Genomic DNA, 22817 nt, shown 5'->3' on the forward strand with positions numbered 1-22817 from the left:
GAAGGACCCATGCGTCCGTCGTAATAGCCGCCCAAGCCTGTGGGAAACATGCCAACCTTCCCCCAATAACAACCTGATCCGCAGGGATCACACTCACCGTGGGAATTGTTGCCGCCGAAGTCATTCCTGAAGCCTCCACGTCCTCGGAAGCTCTGACCCTTCGTCGGGTAGAAGTTGGTGTAGTTTGCAGAGGAGTTGTAGTTTCCTCTGCCGGAGCCCTGCCCTTTATTGGGCTGTTGCTGACCGCCACGGCCGGTCGTGAGGCCCCTGCCACGACCAGCCCCTCGGGAAAAACGCTGGTGGAAGACCCTTTTGATGGTGGACTGGGCCTTGTCCAGTGAAGTGAAAGTTTAGACAAATTTGCCTAGTCCCTTTATAAATGGTTCTCCAAAGAGACCACCTTGCGCGACAGCACCTGCCTCCGAGGAGGCCAAATCTCCCAACTTGGGGTCCAGTTTGATTAAGAGAGAACGCCGCCGTTCAGTTGAGAGGGCGCAGTTAGCGTTCCCCAAGAATATGACGGCCCGCTGCGCCCAATTGGATAACACCTCCGGGCATATGGCGCTGCCCGACACCTTGGCCTCTTCGGCCATGTCCAGGATCTTGGTGATGGGGCCAATGGCGTCCAACAGCTTGTCCTGACAGGAGCGCCAAGAACGGTTGATCCCCTTACGAGGGTCCTTCACAAACTTCGCCATGAAAGTGGCCATCTTCCCATCCAATTCCGGTGTCATAGCCACCTTTCCTTCTAGGGTAGGACGGGGGCACTCCCCCCTCAAGCAACTGCGCGCCTCCTTCTCCAAGGGCTTGCGGAGGCGGCCCGCCACAAACTGCGCGACCTTGTCCCCAGGCGCCCAAGCAGCCGACCGTGGATGGATGATTTCATCTGGATCGAGCATGCCCGAAGTGTCCTTGGGCAACTCCGTCGCGGATGAGGACGGTCGCCAAGACCGCACGGAATCCTCGTCATCCTCGTCCGTATCTGCGGGGGAAACACCTCCCGGGGAGGGAGGGGCAGTACCAGCCGATGTCGAGGGGACCTGAGGCGGGAGCGACTCAGGGGCAGGCACGGTCGCCTTAGCCAGAAAAGCGTCTCGTAGGCGTTCGAAGGCGTCCTTGTCCACGCCCTGCGCGCCACCAGGACCCGCGTCCCTACATGCCTTCTTGGCCGCCGGCGGCTGACTGGGATCGTTGGCGGGCACCTCCGCGAGACTCGGCGCCAACTTGGCGCACTCCTCAACAATGCGGGCTGATAGCCTGTCCTCCATGGGCCCTACAATCTCCTGCACACAACGATAAATTGACTGGTCCACAGCCGCATAAAATTCGTCGTCTTGGAGGTACTGGTGGGACTCCTCCTCCTCGACGTAATATCCCTCAGCCATGGCGCAATAAAAGATAGGGATCTGAGGGTTTTGATGGCGTAGACAAACCGCCAAGTATGGGCCAACCGGAGGTTAGCGGATTTTTGTACGCCGGCGGAACCAGGCAGTCACGAAGGCAGCACCAGCCTTCCTAGCGCGCCGACCCTCTCACAGAGACCGGGCCACACCGCCTCCCAGCGCGCTTAAGCGGGTAAACCCCAGCGGAAGCAATGTAGAAAAAAGGTGCTCAAATCTGCCCGAAGGCGTCAACGTGGTCACAACCACCAATACAGACCCCAACGGGCGTTCAAATACAGGACAATACAACCCAAGAAGGGCGTCGGGGTTAGGCGGCAACAGGGCTCCGGCGACTTCGTCTCCCCAGCGCGGCTCCAATCAGCGAGACGGAAGCCGCGCTAGGGCAGGCGAGACGCTGCGGCGCCCTCTAGCGGTGATATCGGCACTGCGGAACACACGGGGACATCGCGTAAGGGGCGAAGGCGTCCCCGCGATGAAAGGGGCTCTGGAAAGGGAAAAAACCCCACAGAACCCACCAAAGAAATAAGCAACAAATCTATACAAATAGGATATACAACAAACAAGAAAAATCCCTTTCAGACACAAAACTGTGAGAGAGAGGGAGAAATAGCACTTAACTGGCTGCGAAGCAGCGAAGAAAGAGGAGGAGTTCACAAGATGGACGCCCTAAATTTGGATCTATGGACACTAAGAAAGGACTACCTAATGTTGGACTGATGGGACTTGTGGTTATAAGAAATGTTATTATGATGTTTTTTCTGATGATTCCTGTGTTTGGAATACAAAAATTTTCAAGTTTTGATGCTTTTCTGGCTGCTGTGTGGTGTTATGTGAATAAACAGCGAAGAGAGAAAAGCATAATCCGAAGCCTCCGGTCCTGACATAGAATCTTTTTAGCAACCTTGAACTAACAAACGTTTAGAAAAAAACAGTATGGTTTGTAACTTATTCCTTACAGTGTGCATGCATCTTTGCTATCAGATTATTACTCTAAACTAATGCAAGTATTATAAACTGTGACGTAAGCGCAACACAACAGCCTTTGAAACTAAAGCATTGACCCTCTTAACAATATTTTAGAGATCCTGGCTGCCATAAGCGTATTCTGCCTTCCACACGTTGTGCTTTGCAGCAGACATATTAACACTTTAACTTTTGATGAGTCAACCTGTTTAACTAGACCGCTCTCAGATCTCTTCATTAAGTATATGAACCATCAGTTACCTTGCCGTTATTGTGATCTAAAAATTGCAGGGTGCACCAAGATCTCTGCATCAGGTGCTGTAACCCTTTAGTTTAAATTGCTGTCCATTTGCTATAAATTAACTAAATGCTACAGATTTACTTATTCCGTTTTCTTTGTGGCCGATTCTTTTTTTTTTTATATATAAATTTATAACTTCACTGTCTCATTCAGCTCCTTATGACTTGACCTTCATAACTCCATCCCCCCATTTTATAGGATCTCAGAGATTGTTTTTTCATTACCAGCACTTCCTACAGATAATTAACTTGCTTGCTTGTCTAGAGTTTGAAACGGAGATTTAAACAATGGAATACGTTTTTTCTGCAATGCCATGCTGCCACACATAACTGTTTGGCCTCAATGTTTAGCAGGCCTTATGGTTTTACGTTGTCAGAATTTGGGCTTTCCGTTCTGCAGACCAACAGCTGATAATTTTATAGGAATTGGTGCATGCTGAGTTGCGGCATTACTAGATTGAATACTTCTGTTTCCTCTTGGCCCTGCACTGCAATGAAAAGTTCTCTATCTAGTGTTTGAGTACACTACCAAAGCAAAGGCAATTTCAGTGGTTTACTCCTGGAATTTTCTATTGGAATGCAACATGTCACTTGGACTACTCATGTTTTTGGCCAGACTACACTCTTGTGGCTTTCTTGTGAAGTAATGCACTGTAAGATCAGGCCGTTACATAGTACCTATGTGCTTAGCCCTAAGATGTCCAATGTTTCTATGTGCTTTGAAACTGCCCGTGTTGAAAAGATCTCTTGTGGGGTAGATGTTAAATATAAGAAACAATCAAAAGGTGATGATATAACAAATGATTTCAAATAGTCTAACTCACTGGCAATCACTCGAATTAGCATTCAAATAAATCTTTTTTCGTCCACTGTGACAGAGGCCCGCCTTATGCAAATCATGAAATTGTCCCTCCCAACCTGGAAGATAAGGCTCCATCCAGAAGGGAACACGAACAGCACCAGACTGTTTTTGACCTTGTTAAACCTCATCAATGAGCTATAGCTTGGATTGGCACAGCGAGGAAGGTATACCCTTGGCTTCTTAGGCCGTTACGTCTAACACAATGTAGGTGATAGAATGAATACTCCCAATATTCAGCATCCTCCCACCTACTCTTCCACAATCTGATGAAAGGAAAACACATTTTGGCTCCTTGTTTTAAGAAGGAAAATAGTGAATATCTGCACCTGCTTGTTTATGCATAGCACTAAATGTATACTGTTCTGTCGCAGAGCAATGGAATCAGTTTATAGTCCTTGAGCTAGGTGGCGCGCTGCACACAGGTTAGAAAGCCTACACACCACAAATATTTAAGTCACCATGAATTTGAATTTAAAATACTTATAATCGGCTACATTCACCATGCGGTTTCTTGGCAATATGGAGGCTAAAATAGCAGAGGAGAGGCAATAGATGCTGGTACAATGAAAGGAAACAATGAGGACAATTTACAGAGGGAAGGCCTGATTTAATAAGAAAGTTTTGAGATCTTTACGGAAAAGAGGGTAGTGCTTGGCCAACCGTAGGTGATCGGGGAGGGAGTTCCAAAAAGAGGGTGCCAAAAATGAAAAATTGGCCCCTCCCCACTTTTTGCGCTTGTAGCGGGGTACCTGCAAAAGTGATTGGGATGATGAACGAAGCTCTCTGGCAGGGATATACTCCCTTATCAGAGAGGTAATGAAGGCGGGAGCTGAGCCCTAACGCGCCTGGAAGACCATACAACCAGTTTTGAAAAGGGATCGCTCCCTGACAGGCAGCCAGTGGAGCGTCTTCAATAAAGGAGTTGAGTGGTGAGAGCGGGAAAGGCCGTACACTAGTCGGGCCGCCTGGTTTTGGACCAGTTGGAGCTTCCGTAGGCTGTACGCCGGAATGCCGTTGTACAGGGCATTGGCGTAGTCCAGCCGGGAGATCACCAAGGCGCACATGATCAGTTTAAGTGCAAGGGGAGAAAAGAAACGAGAAACAGCGCGAATAGTGCGAAGAGTGAGAAAGCAAGAAGAAACAACAGAACTAATTTGTAAGTGGAGAGTAAGATGATTATTCATTTTGATGCCTAAGGTCTTAACTGTGGGAGAGGGAGTGGGAGGGGGACCAAAGGAAGAGGGCCAAAATAAAGAGTTTCATTGACTGGAAGAACCACCCGTGAGAACCAACTCAGTTTTATCCGGGTTCAGCTTCAGATGGTTGTTGTTCATCCAGTCCCTAATAAAAATCATAGTAGTCTGAAAGTTGGAAATAGAATAGGGAGAAGAAGAGAGGTTGAAGATGAGCTGGAGGTCATCCGCATAGTTATATACGGTGACCTCCAGCAGGTGGAGCGCAAATATTAGGGGATAGATATAAAGATTAAACAAAAGAGGAGAAAGAGAAGAACCCTGGGGAACACCACAAGTGACCTTAAGTGGGGTGGCCGAGAAGTCCCCCAACCGGACCGCCTGGGTGCGTTCCCTCAGGAAGGACGATAGCCAAACCAGGGCTGAGCCCCCGATTCCCGCCGCTCTGACACGTGAAAGCAAGATGAGTGGTCCACCATGTCAAAAGCGGCGGAGAGATCGAGGAGCACCAGGGCCTGGTGTTTGTTTTGGTCCATGCCCTCCCTGAGGTTGTCCAGGACCGACACCACGACGGACTCAGTGGAGTGCCTAGGCCGGAAGCCCGCCTGACGAGACGCCAGGCCCCCATTCACTTCTACATGGGCGCTGAGTACCGATGTTACATGGCGCTCAAGCACCTTGCCCAAATAGGGCAACAGTGAAATAGGGCGATAGTTGACTGGGGCGGAAGGATCCGCACCAGGCTTTTTCAGAATAGGCACTATTGTAGCAGATTTAAGTGCTGGGATCACAACCCCCTGAGCAAGGGAACTGTTGAGAAAAGTGATCGGGGGCTTGGTGCAAACAGAGTAAATCTGTTGAAGAATATGGGCCGGGCAAATGTCCGCCGGGGAGCCTGACTTTACCTTAGGAAGTATTGCCAAAAACACTTCTTCGGTGAGAGGGGGGATCGAAGAAAGGCAGCACTGGACAGTCGGAGGAAGGGGTTCAACAAAAGTAAGAGAGGGGGGTGGAATATTGGCCTTGATGTTAATAATTTTTTCCAAAAAATAAGAATTAAACGAATCACATAAGGACTGGGTGGGAGGAGGTTTAAGTGTAGCCCTGTCAGAGAAGGCTAGATCGTGAATAATTGTGAAAATCTCCCTGGGTTTATTCTCTGCCACCAGAATTTTTGCTGAGAAATAGGCAGTTTTGGCGCCTAGTATGGCTTTTTTGTAGTCGCCTAATAGTGTGGTGTAGTGGGTTTTTAGTAAAGGACAATAGTCCCTTCTCCATTGCCTCTCAGCCCACCGAAGGGTCAGCTTTTTTTCCTTCAGATCTTCACTGAACCACCGATTTGACTCCTGAGGCCGTCTAGTTGAAATCCGACGTAGGGGGGCTACCGAGTCACAGCCTCCAGTAAGCCAGGTGTTAATGGAGGTGGCTTGAGATGAGGAGGATAAGCCCGCCAGGTTAGGTGAAGAGTTCAGGAGAGAAGAAGATAGCGAAGGGAGGTCGACACGGTTCCAATTCCACGCCCAGGTGTTTTTGGCAAGCGGGACCTTAGTTACAGGGTTAAGGTGGAGGGAGAAGGAGATTAGAGCATGATCTGACCAAGGACATGGGGACACAGACATAGAAGAGACGGAAATATTGAGAGACCAAACCTGGTCTAACACATGTCCGTGTATGTGTGTAGGGACTTGTATGTGAGAGACAAAATTCAGGGATTGAAGTGATTCTGTAAACTGCTTGGAGGAAGTGCACTCAAGGGGGTCCGTGGGCCAATAGTTAGTCGCCTAACACTAGGACTGAGGCGTAATTGACTGCCAAAGTGGCCAATAAGTCCTGAAGGGCTGGCATGAACAAGTGTGAAAACTGGGGCGGGCGATACATTAGTAGACAAGTAAGCGGGGGAAAAAAGGTAAGAGAGCGGACCACAAGATGATGGTGTCTAACCGCTGACCTGGTGTTGAGCAGGATGATAGACAAAGGAGGGGAAGAAGATAAAGAACCAGAGTGGGAAAAGGGCTGCGCCGAGGGTATCAACTGAGAGGAAGGAAACTGAGGAGATGGAGAAGCAAGGCCAAGAGAGGAAATGTAGCTAATGATGGAATCGGGCAGAGACCAATGGCCCTGTATAGCTTTTAGATCCTCAGATGAATAAGAGATGGGAGAGGCTTGAGGACGCGCCCCTAGCCCTGACCGGCCGCGGACTTCGGCGCGCCTTCGTCGCGCCCGCTGCGCTCGTCCGCTGCGCTTCCTCATTGGGGGCATTTAAATAGGGGCGGAGCGCGGGGGTGTGGCGCTGAGCTAGGTCGATTGACCAGCCCAATGGAAGATGGCGCCCGCACACCACCGAGCCCCGAAAAAGTAAGTAAAATTAGTCTCCTGTTGATTTTCAGCAGAGGTTAAAAACAGAACTATAGCAATTTAAAATGCAGTGCCACTGCTCTCAATCAGCAGGGCGCTACGATGACACACAGTAAATCAATGCTGCTCCTGACTGCAGACGCGAACCCTCTGCCACCGGGGTCGCCTGCCTCCAACAGCGAGCAATGCGAATCCACTCCTAAGTAGGGGCGGAGCGCGGGGGTGTGGCGCCGAGCTAGGTCGCCTAACCAGCCCAATGGAAGATGGCGCCCGCACACCACCAAGCCCTGAAAAAGTAAGTGAAATTAGTCTCCTGTTGATTTTCAGCAGAGGTTAAAAACAGAACTATAGCAATTTAAAATGCAGTGCCACTGCTCTCAATCAGCAGGGCGCTACAATGACACACAGTAAATCAATGCTGCTCCTGACTGCAGACGCGAACCCTCTGCCACCGGGGTCGCTGAAGCCAGCGTATGTTTTTTTTGCATCATAAATTCTGTGGTCTGGTGGCTTTGTTACCAAAATCTATTATTTCTTTTTAGGTGCAAACCTACCAGACAGCAAGGCTGTCTGGCTGCAAAGACGTGTTGCATGCAGCATGCTGAAAGCTTTCCTTGGAATACCTTTAGCCAGTGGCGTAGCAGGGGGGGGGCCGTGGGAGCGCCCCCCTCGGCGCTCTTACATATGCCCGTGGGGTGGCAGTTGCAGGGGCTACGCCACTGTATTCAACCCATTGCTTACCATTGGCTTTGTGTTTAGTAACTCACAATTGCCTGCTTTATATTTGCTAGCTTTATTTATTCACTAGCAGCCCGTCCCGACGTTGTCCGGGTATGAATTACTGCCGGCCAGTAGTATATTGTTTTGTAGGATTTCGTTTAGATAGCATTTCTTATCTGTGACAGGCCTGTGAAATGCTCCGATTCACAGTGCACTGCTGATGCACTTCAGAGTGCGCATTCAGTAGTGTGTGAACTTGAGTTTCCCTATTTTATTTTTCCTTGCAATATTATATAGCGCGAACTCGACAACATGGCATGAGCACAATTCACATTACAGAAGAACACATTCATTTGTGGTAGGCAAGGGGAGACAAAGCGATTTGCCTGGAATCAGAGGATGTTGAACTGATGCCGAGATTCGAACGTAGCTCCCCAGCTCTAAAGTTCGCAATTCTAGAACTTGTGGCGGGAGGTGTGTCTAAAAGTGTATGTCGGTGCTGGCCATCAATGAGAGAGACCTGTGCATTTTTCAAATCGGTGGTGAAAAAATATGAGTATGCTGCCGGAGATGTGGGCCGCCGTGCCACCAATGTACTTACCGGGGGAGTGTAAACACCCATTATTCCGCAACTTTCTTTCCGCATACCATCACTCTGCATACTTTCATTACGAAAGTACCATGACTCCGCAATGCCATTATAACGCATGGCATTACATTTTATATGCTTTTACCACGCATACATTTACATCGAAATTCGTTGTAAATGCATGAATGGTAAAAGCATGTTTTTTTTGTTTGGATAAGGTTAGTATGGGTATATGTTTTGGGGTACTGAGGTATATGTTTTGGGTGTTGGTTCAGATATAGTTTTGGCTTACAGGGGTGCTTTTAGGGTTTAGGGATAGGTATGGGTTTTGCGGTATAGGGGTATTTTTAGAGTTCAGGGCTAGGTTTTGGGGCACAGGGGTATTTTTAGGGTACAGGGGAAGGTTTAGGTTTTGGGGTACATGGTTATTTTTATGGTTCAGGGCTAGGTTTGGGTTTTGGGGTACAGGGGTATTTTTAGGGTTATGGGGTAGGTTTGGGGTATTTTTAGGGTTATTGGGTAGGTTTGGGTTTTGGGGTACAGGGGTATTTTAAGGGTTCAGGGCTAGGTTTGGGTTTTGGGGTACAGGGGTATTTTAAGGGTTCAGGGCTAGGTTTGGGTTTTGGGGTACAGGGGTATTTTAAGGGTTCAGGGCTAGGTTTGGGTACAGGGGTTTTTTAGGGTTTAGGGGTAGGTTTGGGGTACAGGGGTATTTTTAGGGTTTAGGGGTAGGTTTGGGTTTTGGGTTCAGGGGTATTTTTAAGGTTCATGGCTAGGTTTTGGGGTACAGGGGTATTTTTAGGGTTCAGGGCTAGGTTTGGGTTTTGGGGTACAGGGGTATTTTTAGGTTCAGGGGTAGGTTTGGGATACAGGGGTATTTTTAGGGTTCAGGGGTAGGTTTGGTTTTGGGGTTCAGGGGTATTTTTAGGGTTCAGTGCTAGGTTTGGGTTTTGGGGTACAGGGGTATTTTTAGGGTTTAGGAATAGGTTTGGGTTTTGGGGTACAGGGTATATTTATAGGGTTAAGATGGGTTAGTGTTTAAGGGTGTTGGGGTATTTTAAGGAGTACGGGTGGGTTATGAATGATTATGGGGTGCAGGGTGGACACCCAAATCTGGAATGTACAGAACCTGGGAAGAAAAAACAATGAAATATTGGGCACAACGCTCACTTTTTTTCCCCGTAATCCCGCGCCCCGCACACGCCCACTGCACACGATATGAGACATGGGATGAAGGGCGGAACGTACCACACACCTTCACCGTTTGTCACGCCCCCAGTTTACGCCCACAGCACAACACAGACACGCCCACAAGGGACTACTTTGCTGGCACAGTTCTTTTTCCTTTTAAATGTATATGGTGGGCGTCTGCATAGCCTATGTCCTTCTGCTGCAACTGCCCTTTCCAACGCTGTATTTAGTGTTGTGATTGGTGCTGTGGTTCCTGAGATTACCCGCCTCAAAGGTTTGGGCTCTCTCTTCATTATATTAGTATAGATTTTAGGCCGTCCAGCATGTCTTTGTCCCCCCTGTGGAGCATAACCTGCTTACCACCTCCCTAACTGGCTCCTTGTACTCTTCTACGAGTGCTCGCTTGCTTTGAACTCATTTTTTTTTTTCTTGCGGTACACCATAAGAGTGCATGCCTTTGCAGCTATCTCCCTTGTATTCTAGTTTAGGAAGCAGCAAAGTACTGTATTTATTTGGAAACGTTTCGTGCCTCATATATTTTTGCATAACTAATCCTCATCTCTGGAAATGCGAGTTTATTAATCACGCATGCTTTTGGGGAACAATATTCTATCTATGAGCTTGTTTATTTTGGTCAGTGCTCTTTTCCAATAGCTTAATTTAAGCAATTCTCTTCCTCAATTTCACATGGAAATAGGGGAGTGAAGGGTGCTGAAGCACCCTAAAAATTACCTTGATGGAGTTCAGAAGTCAATGATCAATAGAGGCCTTTAAAATTGATTTTTATCTTTTAACATCTGCCATACGTTTAAAGACCGAGGTCAAATGCCAGACTGTCTTCTTTCAAATAATAGCTTTTTATTCTTTGTAAAGGAAGCTTGTTGTTTACATTTCTCTCTCTGACTGCAGAGTGAGATGATTTATGTGGCAGTGTTGCTGGCTAGTGGCAAAGTGAAAAGAAAGGCTGTAGGATGTGATTTGTTTCCAGCATAACAAAATGTAAATGAGCTTGACGAATACTGCAGAATGTATCGGCAGTTAAGAAAGCACTAGTAATTCACAATTGTCGAGTGTGGTGGAAACAAAAAATGCAATACATTCAGAACGAATGAATACACTTGGTGGTGTTGATTTCTGCCCATTACTATGTATGCAGTATAGATTTATCAGTAAAACAGCGTGTCTGTGCAAATTTAGTGGAGATCAGCTTCAGAAATCATTGATTGCGCCCTGGATATTTCAAACACCAATTTCAGACAATTGGCTGGAGCAGCTGTACTTCGGCGTCAAGGTTGGCTCAGGGCTACCACCTTCAGGCTTGAGGTCCAGACAAAAATCTTGGACATGGCGTACGATGGGGATTCACTTTTTGGGAAGCACATCGATGACGCTTTGCTGGCTATAAAAACAGATACAGACACAGCTAAATCACTTGGTACCCTGCAATACAATTGGGAATCCTTTAGAGGAGCAAGAGGCCGTGGTTACTCCTCCAGGGGGAACTATTCCAACCAACAGAATCGTCAATACCAATCTCAGTACAAACAACCTTACTATCAATCCTCCTACAGACAGCCTGCCTCTGGTTCTTTCTCTCGGCAAGGAGGGAAACGATGCTCAAGCAATCAAGGGCATGATTCCAACAAGCGCCAATGAGCTTTGCCGGATGTCAGCCATTCACCTTTCCCTTCCCGTGGGCGCCAAAATCTCCTCCTTTTACCACCAATGATTCAGAAAAGGGGGTGGTGATGAATCTGAATCGTTTTGTCCACCCTAAGCCTGGAAGGGTATGCTCAGACATGAGTCCCTTGCTCACTGCACCATCAGGATTCAAGCAAGCCGGGCCGAAGACTGCTGTAATGCCAGAAACCGGTCCCCGGAAGCTTGTTTTCTTTCCAGTAAAAGAATTGGCTTGGTAGTTTGGTCTGCCCTGTTCCCATGATGCACTGGGCCAGGGACAGACTAATTTGCATGTAGCCAGGTTCTGAGCTGGGATGGTGCAGTGAGCTAAAAAACGGGGATGGATCAAGCCCTGATCTCTTGACTGGGTAGGAGTGTTCTGTTTAATTCAGATACTCTGTCCATCACCACCCCCTTTTCTGAATCGTTTTACCACCAATGGCGGACGATAACTTCGGATCAGTGGGTCCTGGATCTTGTCAGGAATGGACACACTCTGGAGTTTTTACAGAAGCCACCATCAACGCCGCCCAGGGGTCCCCCTCCCCCTCGTCTTCACTTACTCTTCAAAGAAGCCTTAAAGATGAAACACAAGAATGCGATAGAACGAGTTCCTCCTTCTCAGAAAGGGAAAGGATTTTATTCTCGATTCTTCCTCGTAGAGAAAAATTCAGAAGAGTGGCGTCCAATACTGGATTTGCGCAAACTCAACAAGTATCTAAAGAAACAGAGTTTTCGCATGGTAACGTTGAAGGACACTCTGAATGGTCTCAAAGAAGGGGACTTTATGGCTTCTCTGGATCTGCAAGACGCCTACTTCCACATCCCTATTCACCCAAAACACCGCAAATACCTAAGGTTTCAAGTGGCTGGCGTCCATTTTCAGTTCAAAGTGCTCCCATTCGGCCTAAAATCGGCCCCCAGAATCTTTACCAAATGTCTGGCTCCGGTGGCAGCAATGCTTAGGTCCCAGGGAATACAAGTTTTCCCATACCTCGACGACTGGCTGTTAAAAGGTCCATCCAGAAACTCAACAATGGAAGCGGTCAGGAGTACTCTCTCTCTCTTCTCGAATCTAGGACTGACCCTCAATTCGAAAAAATCTCAGCTTCAACCTCGTCAAGAGTTGACCTTTCTGGGAGCAGTCTTGAACACATGCCAGTGCAAGGCGCACTTGACACGAGCGGCAAAACAAGCTGTTAAAACTAGCAAAACAAATATTTGCAAGAAGGTCACTTTCAGTTCGGATATTTGGTTCCCTTCTAGGGATGTGCTCATCTACAATCAGCCTCATTCCTATGACGAGACTCAGAATGAGACCGTTACAGGAAGAGTTACTTCGCCAGTGGAGGCAAGTCGACGGATCATTCGACGACCGCATCAAAGTGACTGCCAAAGTGAAACATGCTCTTCTTTGGTGGTCGAAGGCGCACAATTTGTCACCTGGCCTCACCTTTCTCCAAGACATTCCAGAGTTCACCCTGACTACGGACGCATCCATGGAAGGTTGGGGAGGTCACCTTCAGGACCTTCAGATCCAGGGACGATGGTCTCGTCAGTACCGGCAGAAGCACATCAACAGCCTAGAGCTGAGGGCCATTTTTCTGTCCCTACAAGCCTTCCTTCCAAGGATTGCGAATTCGTCCGTGCTGGTGCGTACGGACAATACCACCAGCATGTACTACATAAACAAACAGGGAGGAACGAAATCTCTCACCCTGTCGCTGGAGGCTCAAGAGATGTGGGAATGGGCCCTGCGCCACGGCATATCCCTCAGAGCAGAGCATGTACAAGGCGTTCGGAACTCTCTCTAGCAGACAACCTCAGCAGAACGTTCACGGGCTGTCACGAATGGGAGCTCTAACAACATCAAGTAGAGATGATCTTTCAAATTTAAGGAACACCAACGCTGGATTTGTTTGCCACGCAGCAAAACAGCAAATGTCTGTTTTATGCCAGCAGGTTTCCACAACAGGGGTCAAGAGGAAATGCCCTTCTGATGAGATGGTCCGAAATATTTGCGTACGCCTATCCTCCGATTCCGCTCATTCCGAAGGTACTGCAAAAGATGAAGAGGGAACACTGCACTCTCATCCTCATTGCTCCCCGTTGGCCAAGGCAATTTTGGTTTCAGGAGCTCCTTCTGCTCTCTCAACAACCTCCGTTTCGTCTCAAACCGACAGTGTCAATGTTGACAAGAGAGGGAGGCCAAATCCATCATCCGGATCCTCAATCGCTGCACTTGCACGCCTGGCTCCTGACTTCTTAGAGTTCATGGATCTTAACATCTCCTCGGACTGCAGGGCGATCTTGTCACAGGCACGTGCGCAAAGTACCATCAAGACATATCGTTTTAAGTGGAAGCGATTCTGCTCATGGTGTGGAGAAAATAATGTTCATCCACTTCAAGCTCCTCCTGAAGCCATCCTTCCATACCTGCTGTCTTTGGCTAAGGCTGGTCTAGCCTTTTCATCCATTAAGGTGCATCTGGCGGCGATATCCAGATTCAGGAAGAGTTCCAACAAACCATCCTTATGTTCATCCTCTTTGGTCAAACAATTCCTTAAGGGACTATTCCGAGCTTTTCCACCAGTTCGTCGTCCTCCTCCTGAGTGGGATCTTAATATTGTTCTATCTCGACTTCTAAAAAGGCCTTTTGAACCGATTCATAAAGCGGAGCTAAAGTTTCTAACTTGGAAAGTGGCTATCTTGCTGGCTCCTCACTTCAGCTCGCAGAGTTAGTGAAATACAGGCCTTCACTATTGCACAGCCTTTCTTGCAATTCTCTAAAGACTTTGTTACGCTTAGAACCAACCCAAGGTTCATTCCTAAAGTACCAACTCAATTCCACATCAATCAACTGGTCAAGCTCAAAACCTTTTTCCCGGATCCTTAAACTCCAGCGGAGAAGGTGTTACATTCTCTGGATGTGAAACGGTGCCTGAAGTTGTATCTTCAAAAAACAAAGGACATCCGCAAATCTAGTCAACTTTTTGTTGCTTATGGCAAAGCCACCTTGGGTGAAGCTGTCACGAAGGCAACTATAGCTAGGTGGTTGTCTTCTACGATTACTTTCTGTCATGACCAGGCCAACAAACCTTTAACAAGAAAGGTCAAAGCGCATTCCACTAGAACAATGTCGGCACCAACGGCCCTTTTCGCTGGAGTGACGCTGGAGAATATTTGTTGAGCTGCTACTTGGAAAAGTGTACACACTTTTACCAAACATTACTGTCTGCAGTCGGCGGTTCATGATGATACAGCAGTTGGGGATGCGGTACTGCAGCATCTTCTTCACTAAGGTTACATTTCTTATAGTCTTTTATTCTTCTTTGACTGTTTAAACATGTTTTCATTTGAAAGTTTGAGTATTTTATAACGCTGTCCTATCTATGATGTATTTATGAAGGTTTTGATGCATATGTTATGTTAACAAGTTTGTGCTCTATTACTTTCCTGGTTGTGTGGGGGTATATATGGTTTATTTGTCTCCCACCTTCCTCTAACGACAGACATGATGTTACTGCTTGCTACTCTGATTCAGGCTTGTGAATCCATGAAAGATACCCCAATACTGGATAAGAAAACAAGTTACTTACCTGTATCTACGGTTATCCAGTATTGGTATCTTTCATAGATTCACATGCACCCACCCTCCTCCCCGGCACGTCAGTTCTGTTTTATGGATACTCATTCTCACTTGTGCTGGGAAAATCTGAGGAGAACTGCCTGAGCTGGGAAGGTTCTAGAGGGTGAGGACAGCTGATTGGCTGAGGCTACTATTTCAGGTCTTTTTACATAATGATGTAGATAGGCTGCTAAGTTTTGAGGCCTAGTTAGGCCTTTGGGCTTTTCCAGCCTACTACAAGAAATTTTCTAGGCACTGCTTTTGTATATATTTATACCGTGGGACTCCCGCCTCGACGACGGGGAATGATTCAGGCATGTGAATCTATGAAAGATACCAATACTGGATAACCGTAGTTACAGGTAAGTAACTTGTTTTCTTCTTTTCAACTTCCCTATTTTCTACACGTTTCCAAGAAAGCAGCGTACTGTGATTTAAATAACGTGCTCAAATATCTGGCACGCACGTCTTTGCTTTTGCTTCAGTACTGAGTGTTAAAACACAAGTACTGAAAAAAGACTAGTCTTCATCAATGAAGCATATGTACTGATTACTGTATTTATAATTTACATCTCAACAAAACATAGCCGATTTTAATTGGATCCGCTGGAAGCCGTCTGGGGAACACATTCAGGGGACATTTAAAAAAAATAATCAAAAACTACAGTGTTATCATCAGAAGCAATAAAGGAAGTATGCGCATAGACATTACTAGCAACAGTTAGAAGAACCACCTAATATGTACCTTTTATTAGCAACACTAATAGGGCAAAACTCTCGTTGAAGCTTTTTTTTTTATATCACTTGCTACCTTAACTGTGCCAGTTTCTAAGCATTGCTAATAAAGAATATAGGAATATGGAGATTGTGAGGCCTAAGATCCTATTTCATTCATTCCAATTTAATAACCAAGTTAATTTCTTTGCAGACATGACTCGCTAGAGGTAGTGATAGCATTCAACTGTGTCCTACCAAAGGGGCAGCATCTCTTATACAGCATAGCACAGTATTGTCATGTCTGCGTGTCTTCTAGAGACTAGGAGCATAATTTAGAGGACATTATGGAATTAAACCCCCATAATAACTCCATAATTCGCTGTCCTCCCCATGCATATCCTTTACTCCTTCTAAACCCACCTTACATCCACCTGTCCCCTTACCTCCACCCTGCTGGCATCAATAAAGCAGTCAGCTGCACCACAGACTGTACTTTTTGGTCCTTGGGGAAATGTTTGCACGTACCCATGGCTCACTAAAACTCACTGGCAAAGCCAATAGTTCCTAAAGACTAGGTTTATTGGCTTTGCAAATCTTGTTTTTTCTCCCTGCATCCTCAAACTTCAAGAGGTACTGCTGTTATCAAATATGCTAAATACTGTCCACTATCGGTGCTTCCATCTTCCTCACACACACACCATCTTCTCAAGATCTTAATGTATATGGGTTATAACGCAGCCCCTTCAGACCACTAGTTTGTGGTCCTAGGATTTCGTTTTCAACATCAATGCAATCTGGGTCTTGTAGTGTTGGATCAGTTTAGTCCTATGGACAACTATACCCAAAAATACGATCATTTATGAATGAAAAGCCACGGACTGAAGAAGTGGCAATTGTCATTGATTTAAATGGCAGAATTTCTTCAACGCATTCACCTGCGACCCTCCTGCAAGCTTATATAGCTCTCTTTTACTGCGACAGACCCGAACACCTTGCCACCTGTAATAGTGCTTTCACAATATGAAAATCATGTAACTGGTAAGTGCAGGTTTGCCTACACCTTGCCTTGTTAACCATTCGATTCGCCAACTTCTGTTTCTGCCGAGGTTACATTTTTCTAATGTGTCTATCTTTAGTTGTTGCCCATTTAACAAAATAACCTCTTGCATAGCCCCTGTTGACGCGTTGTCATCTATGGTTGAATCATGTATTGCCTGTTGTACTTTCAGGGAGAATTAATTACTTTCTATTACTACTGGAAAAAGACACCAGAAGCTGCCAGTTCCAGGGCACACCGCAGACACCGCCGACAGGCTGTTTTCAGGAGAATCAAAACACGTACTGCGTCCACCCCCGTTGCCACACCTTCAAGACCACCTTCCAGTGAATTCTGTGAGTACAATTTCTAAACCCGCCGTGGACTGCCCAATATCTTTGACTAGACTGTATGATGGACTGCAAGGTGTCCTTGGCATAGACTGGAAACCAGAGAAGTTCCATGAATGACAGACTAGATAGCTGCAAGGTGTCCTTAAACATAGGCTACAAATCAGAGGAGCGCTATGAGTGACAGATTCTTGCATGCTTTCACCAGCATTTCAAGACTTGTCTGGTCTTGGGCACCGGAAGCAATTACCATTTTCTGGAGCCTCTGGCTAAACATGTACTCATTGATTGAATGCTTGCAACTTATTTTTATGTGGTCATCTGGTATCATGCTAACTATGTCTGTTGTAAATAGTTAAAAATATAAATACTTTCGGAACGATGCCCCCATTTTATTGTTTTGCTAGTTTTGAATTGTAGCAGATACATATGGGTTTCACAGATGGACACTGCCTTGGCAGTATATATATTTCATGATGGTGCCTGTTTAAAGCTGAGCTCTAACTCTTATCTGTGATTTTCATATCCCCGAAATGAAAATTGGAGCACATGTGTGCAGCCAGATTGTAAGAATAAATAGGGTCATCAGTGACCCCGCCCCCTGCTATTGGATAATTGCATATAAACCTGAGACTAAGTTGAATATGCTTCACTGTGTTTCACTCTGCTATGAATATTAGTCTGGTCTGCTTAGCGAGGATCAGGCTTGTCCTTGAATATTAATATTAACTGACTGACTTTTTCTTTTCTGGGAGTTTCATTTCATGATCTTCTCTCCTCTTTCTCTATCCAGTGGACCTCAGCTCTGCCAGTGAAGATGATTTTGATAGTGAGGACAGTGAACAAGAGCTGAAGGGATATGCCTGTCGCCATTGTTTCTCCACAAGTATGTTCTCAATGTGTCTGTTTTCCTTGTCTGAGTTGTTTGCGGTTCTCTGTGTTGCCCAAAACCTTTTTACTCCTATTTGGTGCAAATTATTTTTCTGCCAGGAATATGGCAATAGCTATCTCCCACATAATAATATAGTAGTAACTGCATATGTAATTTCACAGCTTTCAACTCAAAGCACTACTTACAACATGTATGATGCTGGCTGTCTATATAGTGTACTAAAACTAAGTACGCTGTGCAGAGTCCAGTGGGTCCCCAGTTGGTTTAAAGAGGCAAAAGCAGATAAAACTAATGTTCTCTGTTGTGCTAGTGTGGGCGAGTGGTTAAGCTTATCACAGGGTAGTGCTAAACATTAGTTGTACTCACAGAAGCAACAAATGAGCCACGTAGTCAAAGAATAAATCTGAGACCAAATTTGAAAAATACCACTTACTCCAGTATTGGAACTTTTATCTTTCATAGGTTCATGTGGTTCAATCATTCCCCGTCGTTGAAATGGGAGTCCCCAGGTCAAATAATAGTAAAACAATGTTAAAGATAGTGGATGAAGGCACTATCCCTTCAATTTTGCAATCTGTCTTGGTCTATTTAAAAAAGAGACCAAACTTATACCGCCACCAATCTGGCTGCCCTCTAGAACACTCCAGAGAGAGTCCCATTGCCTCAGATGTTCTACTGCACGCCTTGCCAGGGAGTCTTCACCAAGCTATGCTCAGTTATTTTACTATTTGTATATTTTCCCAAGATATTTCTCATACTATACTGTGTTACCGTTACCCTTTAGAGTTTAATCATTCATATCTGATGTCCTCTTTATTTTAACATCGTCAGACAAAGAGAAGAAATGTCTCTTCAGGTCCTGCTATATCTGTGGTAAGAAACAAATACTCTCTGAAGATCAGCACCAAGATTGTATCTACTGCCTCTACCCGGATCATTCTGAAGTCTGTAAGTTCTTCAGTATTGGGGTGTCTTTCATAGATTTACATGCTTTAATATTCCCCGTCATCAAAGTGGAATCCCCACGGTAAATAAAGTAGCAATAAAATAATCATATATGTATATAAAAACATAATTACATACATCCTAAAACCATAAATACTCATAAGTACCAAGGTTAGCATTAACACATAGAACTACCTTAGAAGAAAAAAGGCACATTAATAGCATATCCATGTCGTTATGCTAGTCCAAACTACTGCCAATCAGGCGGAAGCACCCTCTAGAACCTTCTCAGAGGCTCAGGCCCTCAGATTTTCTACCGTACGTCATGTGAAGGGAGTCTCTCTGAGCTCTGCTCAGTTTTCTTCTTCTTTTTGGATTACTACAGCTTTTGAGATGTCTTCAAGTAAGAAATCTCTTTTTCGACCATGTGCTTCTTGTGGGAAGTTGCAGCTCTTGGAGGACCCTCACAAGAAGTGTATGTTCGAGGCATATGGGCTGCAGATGGTACATTATGAATAGATCGCCATCTGGTGTTGGGCTCGGATGATTGCACTTTGTTTTTCTCTTGGAGAGTCTTTTGTAGATCGGTGACTCCTCCTTTGGTTGCTAGTGGCATGGGCATCGGCTCCATCCTTAGATTGTTTTTTTCCGCCATCGGGTTCGGATGAGGATTGAAGCGCTCCAGATCGACTTCGGAAAGAAGTGATTTTTCGGCGCGTATTCCCTTTCCAATTCGACGGTATTGTTGTCGAACGCGATTTCATTTCCATTCCGACGCGTTTCGACTCCAACATCAAAGAAAAACTTTGATCTACGTCGACGAACAGGAGGCCTTTCTTGACGTGGTCAAGCCCGGAGTCCATGGAAAGGACTCCATTTAAGAAATGTCCAACGTGTGGTGCTAAGTTCCCACACAAGGACCTACACGAGGTGTGCAACCTCTGCCTATCGCCTGAACACGAATCCAGGGACTGCGAGGCCTGCGCAGCATTCTCCTCCAAGTCGACGATTAGAAATCGTCGAACTCGAAGACACGAGGTTTCCAGAATGCAGTCGGAGGCGATCCCGGAGCTGTTCGAGGACCGGAACCTCGATGAAGAAGAGGATCATGAAAAACAGTCTGGGTCGGAAGGGTGAGAGTCGGATGTCGAGGAACTCGACGTGCAACAAACCGTGAGTGACGGCGTCCCCTTACCAAAAAACCGACCCCGTGCAGTAACGATCCCGCCTTCGAGCCCGGTCAAACCACAGAAAAATGTTTCCGACGCCCCGCCTTCGGGCCCGGCAACGAAACTGAAACCGAAACTCTCGGTCTCCCACCATGTTGGATCCGAGAAACGGTCGACATCGACTTCGACACCGAAGCTTCATGCAAGAGAAAGCTCGGCATCGAAGCATTCCATGTCGAAACCGAAACATGCTTCGACGTCGAAGTCTCACTCGACACCGAAAAAATCGGAATCTAACAAATCCTCGGTGCCGAAAACACCGAACATTGACGATCGAAAGCAAAGGCACCTTTTGGAACCAAAAGCTTCGGTACCGATACAGGAACAGCAAACAGATCCGAAACAAAAGATTTTGTTTATCGATCCACAAACTGGCAAAGTAGTGACGAAGAAGAGGAAGAATGAACAGTTTGAAGACAAAGCTCTTCCTTCTAAGAAGAGAACAATGGGGACAAATACAACTCCTCCTACTTCTCCTCGACCCAAAGTCACACCCTCTTCTCCTATTCCTCACACTATGCCAAATATTCCTCCACCTTCTACACCAAGACCATCTACACCTCAGTGAGATGTAGACAGTGATACAGGGGAGGGAGAACCTCATGGGGACGATGACACTATCCCAGATGAGGATGACCCATGGGAAAATTATGACGCAGGGTCAGATGATGACAACGACCCAGAGTTATATCCCTCAAAGCCTTCACCACCTGATGATAACACAGGGTTTGTACAGCTCATTAATAGGGCAGCAAAATATCACAAGGTAGATCTACATACAGAACCTCAGGTAGAGGATTTCCTATTAGAGACATTACCTACTGCACAAAGAACATCAGGTACTCTACCTATGCTGAAGGGTCTTCTCAGTCACACAGCAGACATATTCAAAGACCCAGTGAGGGCTAGGGTGTTAAACCCAAGAATTGATAAAAAATATAAGGCAGCTCCAAAGGACCCAATATTCATCAAGGGGCAGGTACCTCTGGACTCGCTTGTAGTTTCAAACGCCCGCAAAAGAGCGAACTCATTATCTACAGGAGAAGCCCCTCCACCTGATAAAGAGTCAAAATTAATAGATGCATCAGGCAAGAGAGTAGCATCACAGGCAGCAAATAGCTGGCGCATAGCCAATACACAAGCGCTGCTTGCATGTTATGACAGGGCACATTATGATGAGTTAGAAAAACTCATCACACATCTTCCTAAAGAACATCAGAAAAGAGCAGATCAGCTAATACAGGAAGGAAAGATAATAACTAACACTTCCATTAAGTGCGCCCTGGATGCGGCAGACACTGCAGCAAGATCCATCAACACCAGTATCATGTTAAGGAGACATGCATGGCTTAGGGTCTCAGGGTTCAAACAAGAAGTACAAACATCCTTATTGAACCAACCCTTAGATCAGAACACACTTTTCGGCTCAAGCACAGACGAGACCTTAGAAAAGATGAAAAAGGACACAGAAACGGCTAAGTCAATGGGAGCATTACAACAGCCAACACAAAAAGGTTCCTTTCGTAGATCCACCTATAGAGGGGGCTCAAAAAGTACAGGAACAAGTCAGCAATCCACCTCTTTTACACCAACGTCACCCAGAGGTAATTTAAGAGGCAGTTACAGAGGTAACAACAACAAGGGTAGAGGTCGCGAAAATAATAACAACCGCAACTCCCCAAAACAGTGACTTAATACAGCTTTCACCAGACCACATAACACCGGTCGGGGGATGTCTAGCACAGTTCCTACCTGTCTGGGAAAACATCACATCAGACAAGTGGGTGAGACAAATTATCCAACATGGTTATTGCCTAGAACTCACAGCTACCCCACCAAACATCCCCCCCAAACAGCGTCCAATGAGTCAAGACCATCTGACATTGTTAAAAGAAGAAGTACTATCACTGCTACAAAAGCATGCCATAGAGAAGGTTCCAAAACATCAACAAGGGACAGGAGTATACTCTCTATACTTCCTAATCCCCAAAAAAGACGGGTCACTAAGACCAATCTTGGACCTCAGACCTCTCAATGCATACATAAATTCGGAACATTTCCACATGGTCACGCTCCAACAAGTACTTCCTTTACTGAAGAAAGGGGACTTTCTTTCTACACTGGATCTAAAAGACACTTACTTTCACATCCCAATTCACAAAGCCCACAGGAAATACCTAAGGTTTGTAGTGGAAGGACAACATCAATTCAAAGTCCTTCCGTTCGGGGTCACAACGGCACCAAGAGTGTTCACAAAATGCCTAGCTGTGGTGGCAGCACCCCTAAGAAGACAACAAATACATGTCTTCCCTTACTTGGACGATTGGCTAATAAAGGCCAAGTCACAAGAAGAATGCCTTCACAACACACAGAAGACCATTCAATTGCTGCACCACCTAAGGTTTACGGTGAACTACAAAAAATCACACCTACAACCAAACAAGATTCAACAATACCTGGGGGCTACTATAGACACAGAAAGAGCCAAAGCATACTCCAATCTAATCAGGATACAGACAATGGTCAAGTTGATACAAAGATTTCAACCACAACACTCACTACCAGCACGAGTGTTTATGCAACTGTTAGGCATGATGTCCTCCTGCATACTGCGAATACCACATGCCCTACAAATGCGTCCACTACAGGAGTGTCTAGCGACACAGTGGAATCAGGCTCAAGGTCAGATTACAGATCTGGTGTTGGTGGATGACCGTACGCATCGCTCTCTGAAAGTGGTGGAACACAACAAACATTTGCAAAG

The 22817-nt window shown here is 46.0% G+C and overlaps 1 protein-coding gene across 13 annotated transcripts in view; it reads left to right on the top strand.

The window, feature by feature from the left end:
* Positions 1 to 22817, top strand: part of RERE (arginine-glutamic acid dipeptide repeats) — a 1284697-nt gene that overhangs the window by 912860 nt on the left and 349020 nt on the right. For all 13 annotated transcript variants that reach the window (XM_086921406.1, XM_086921411.1, XM_086921410.1 and 10 more), the window contains 2 exons: positions 16831 to 16993; positions 17781 to 17873. In XM_086921406.1, the coding sequence (XP_086777532.1) occupies positions 16831 to 16993; positions 17781 to 17873 (256 nt within the window). The remainder of the gene's footprint in view (positions 1 to 16830; positions 16994 to 17780; positions 17874 to 22817) is intronic.

Source organism: Lissotriton vulgaris, chromosome 5, assembly GCF_964263255.1.
Source record: "Lissotriton vulgaris chromosome 5, aLisVul1.2, whole genome shotgun sequence".
Lineage (NCBI taxonomy): Eukaryota > Metazoa > Chordata > Amphibia > Caudata > Salamandridae > Lissotriton > Lissotriton vulgaris.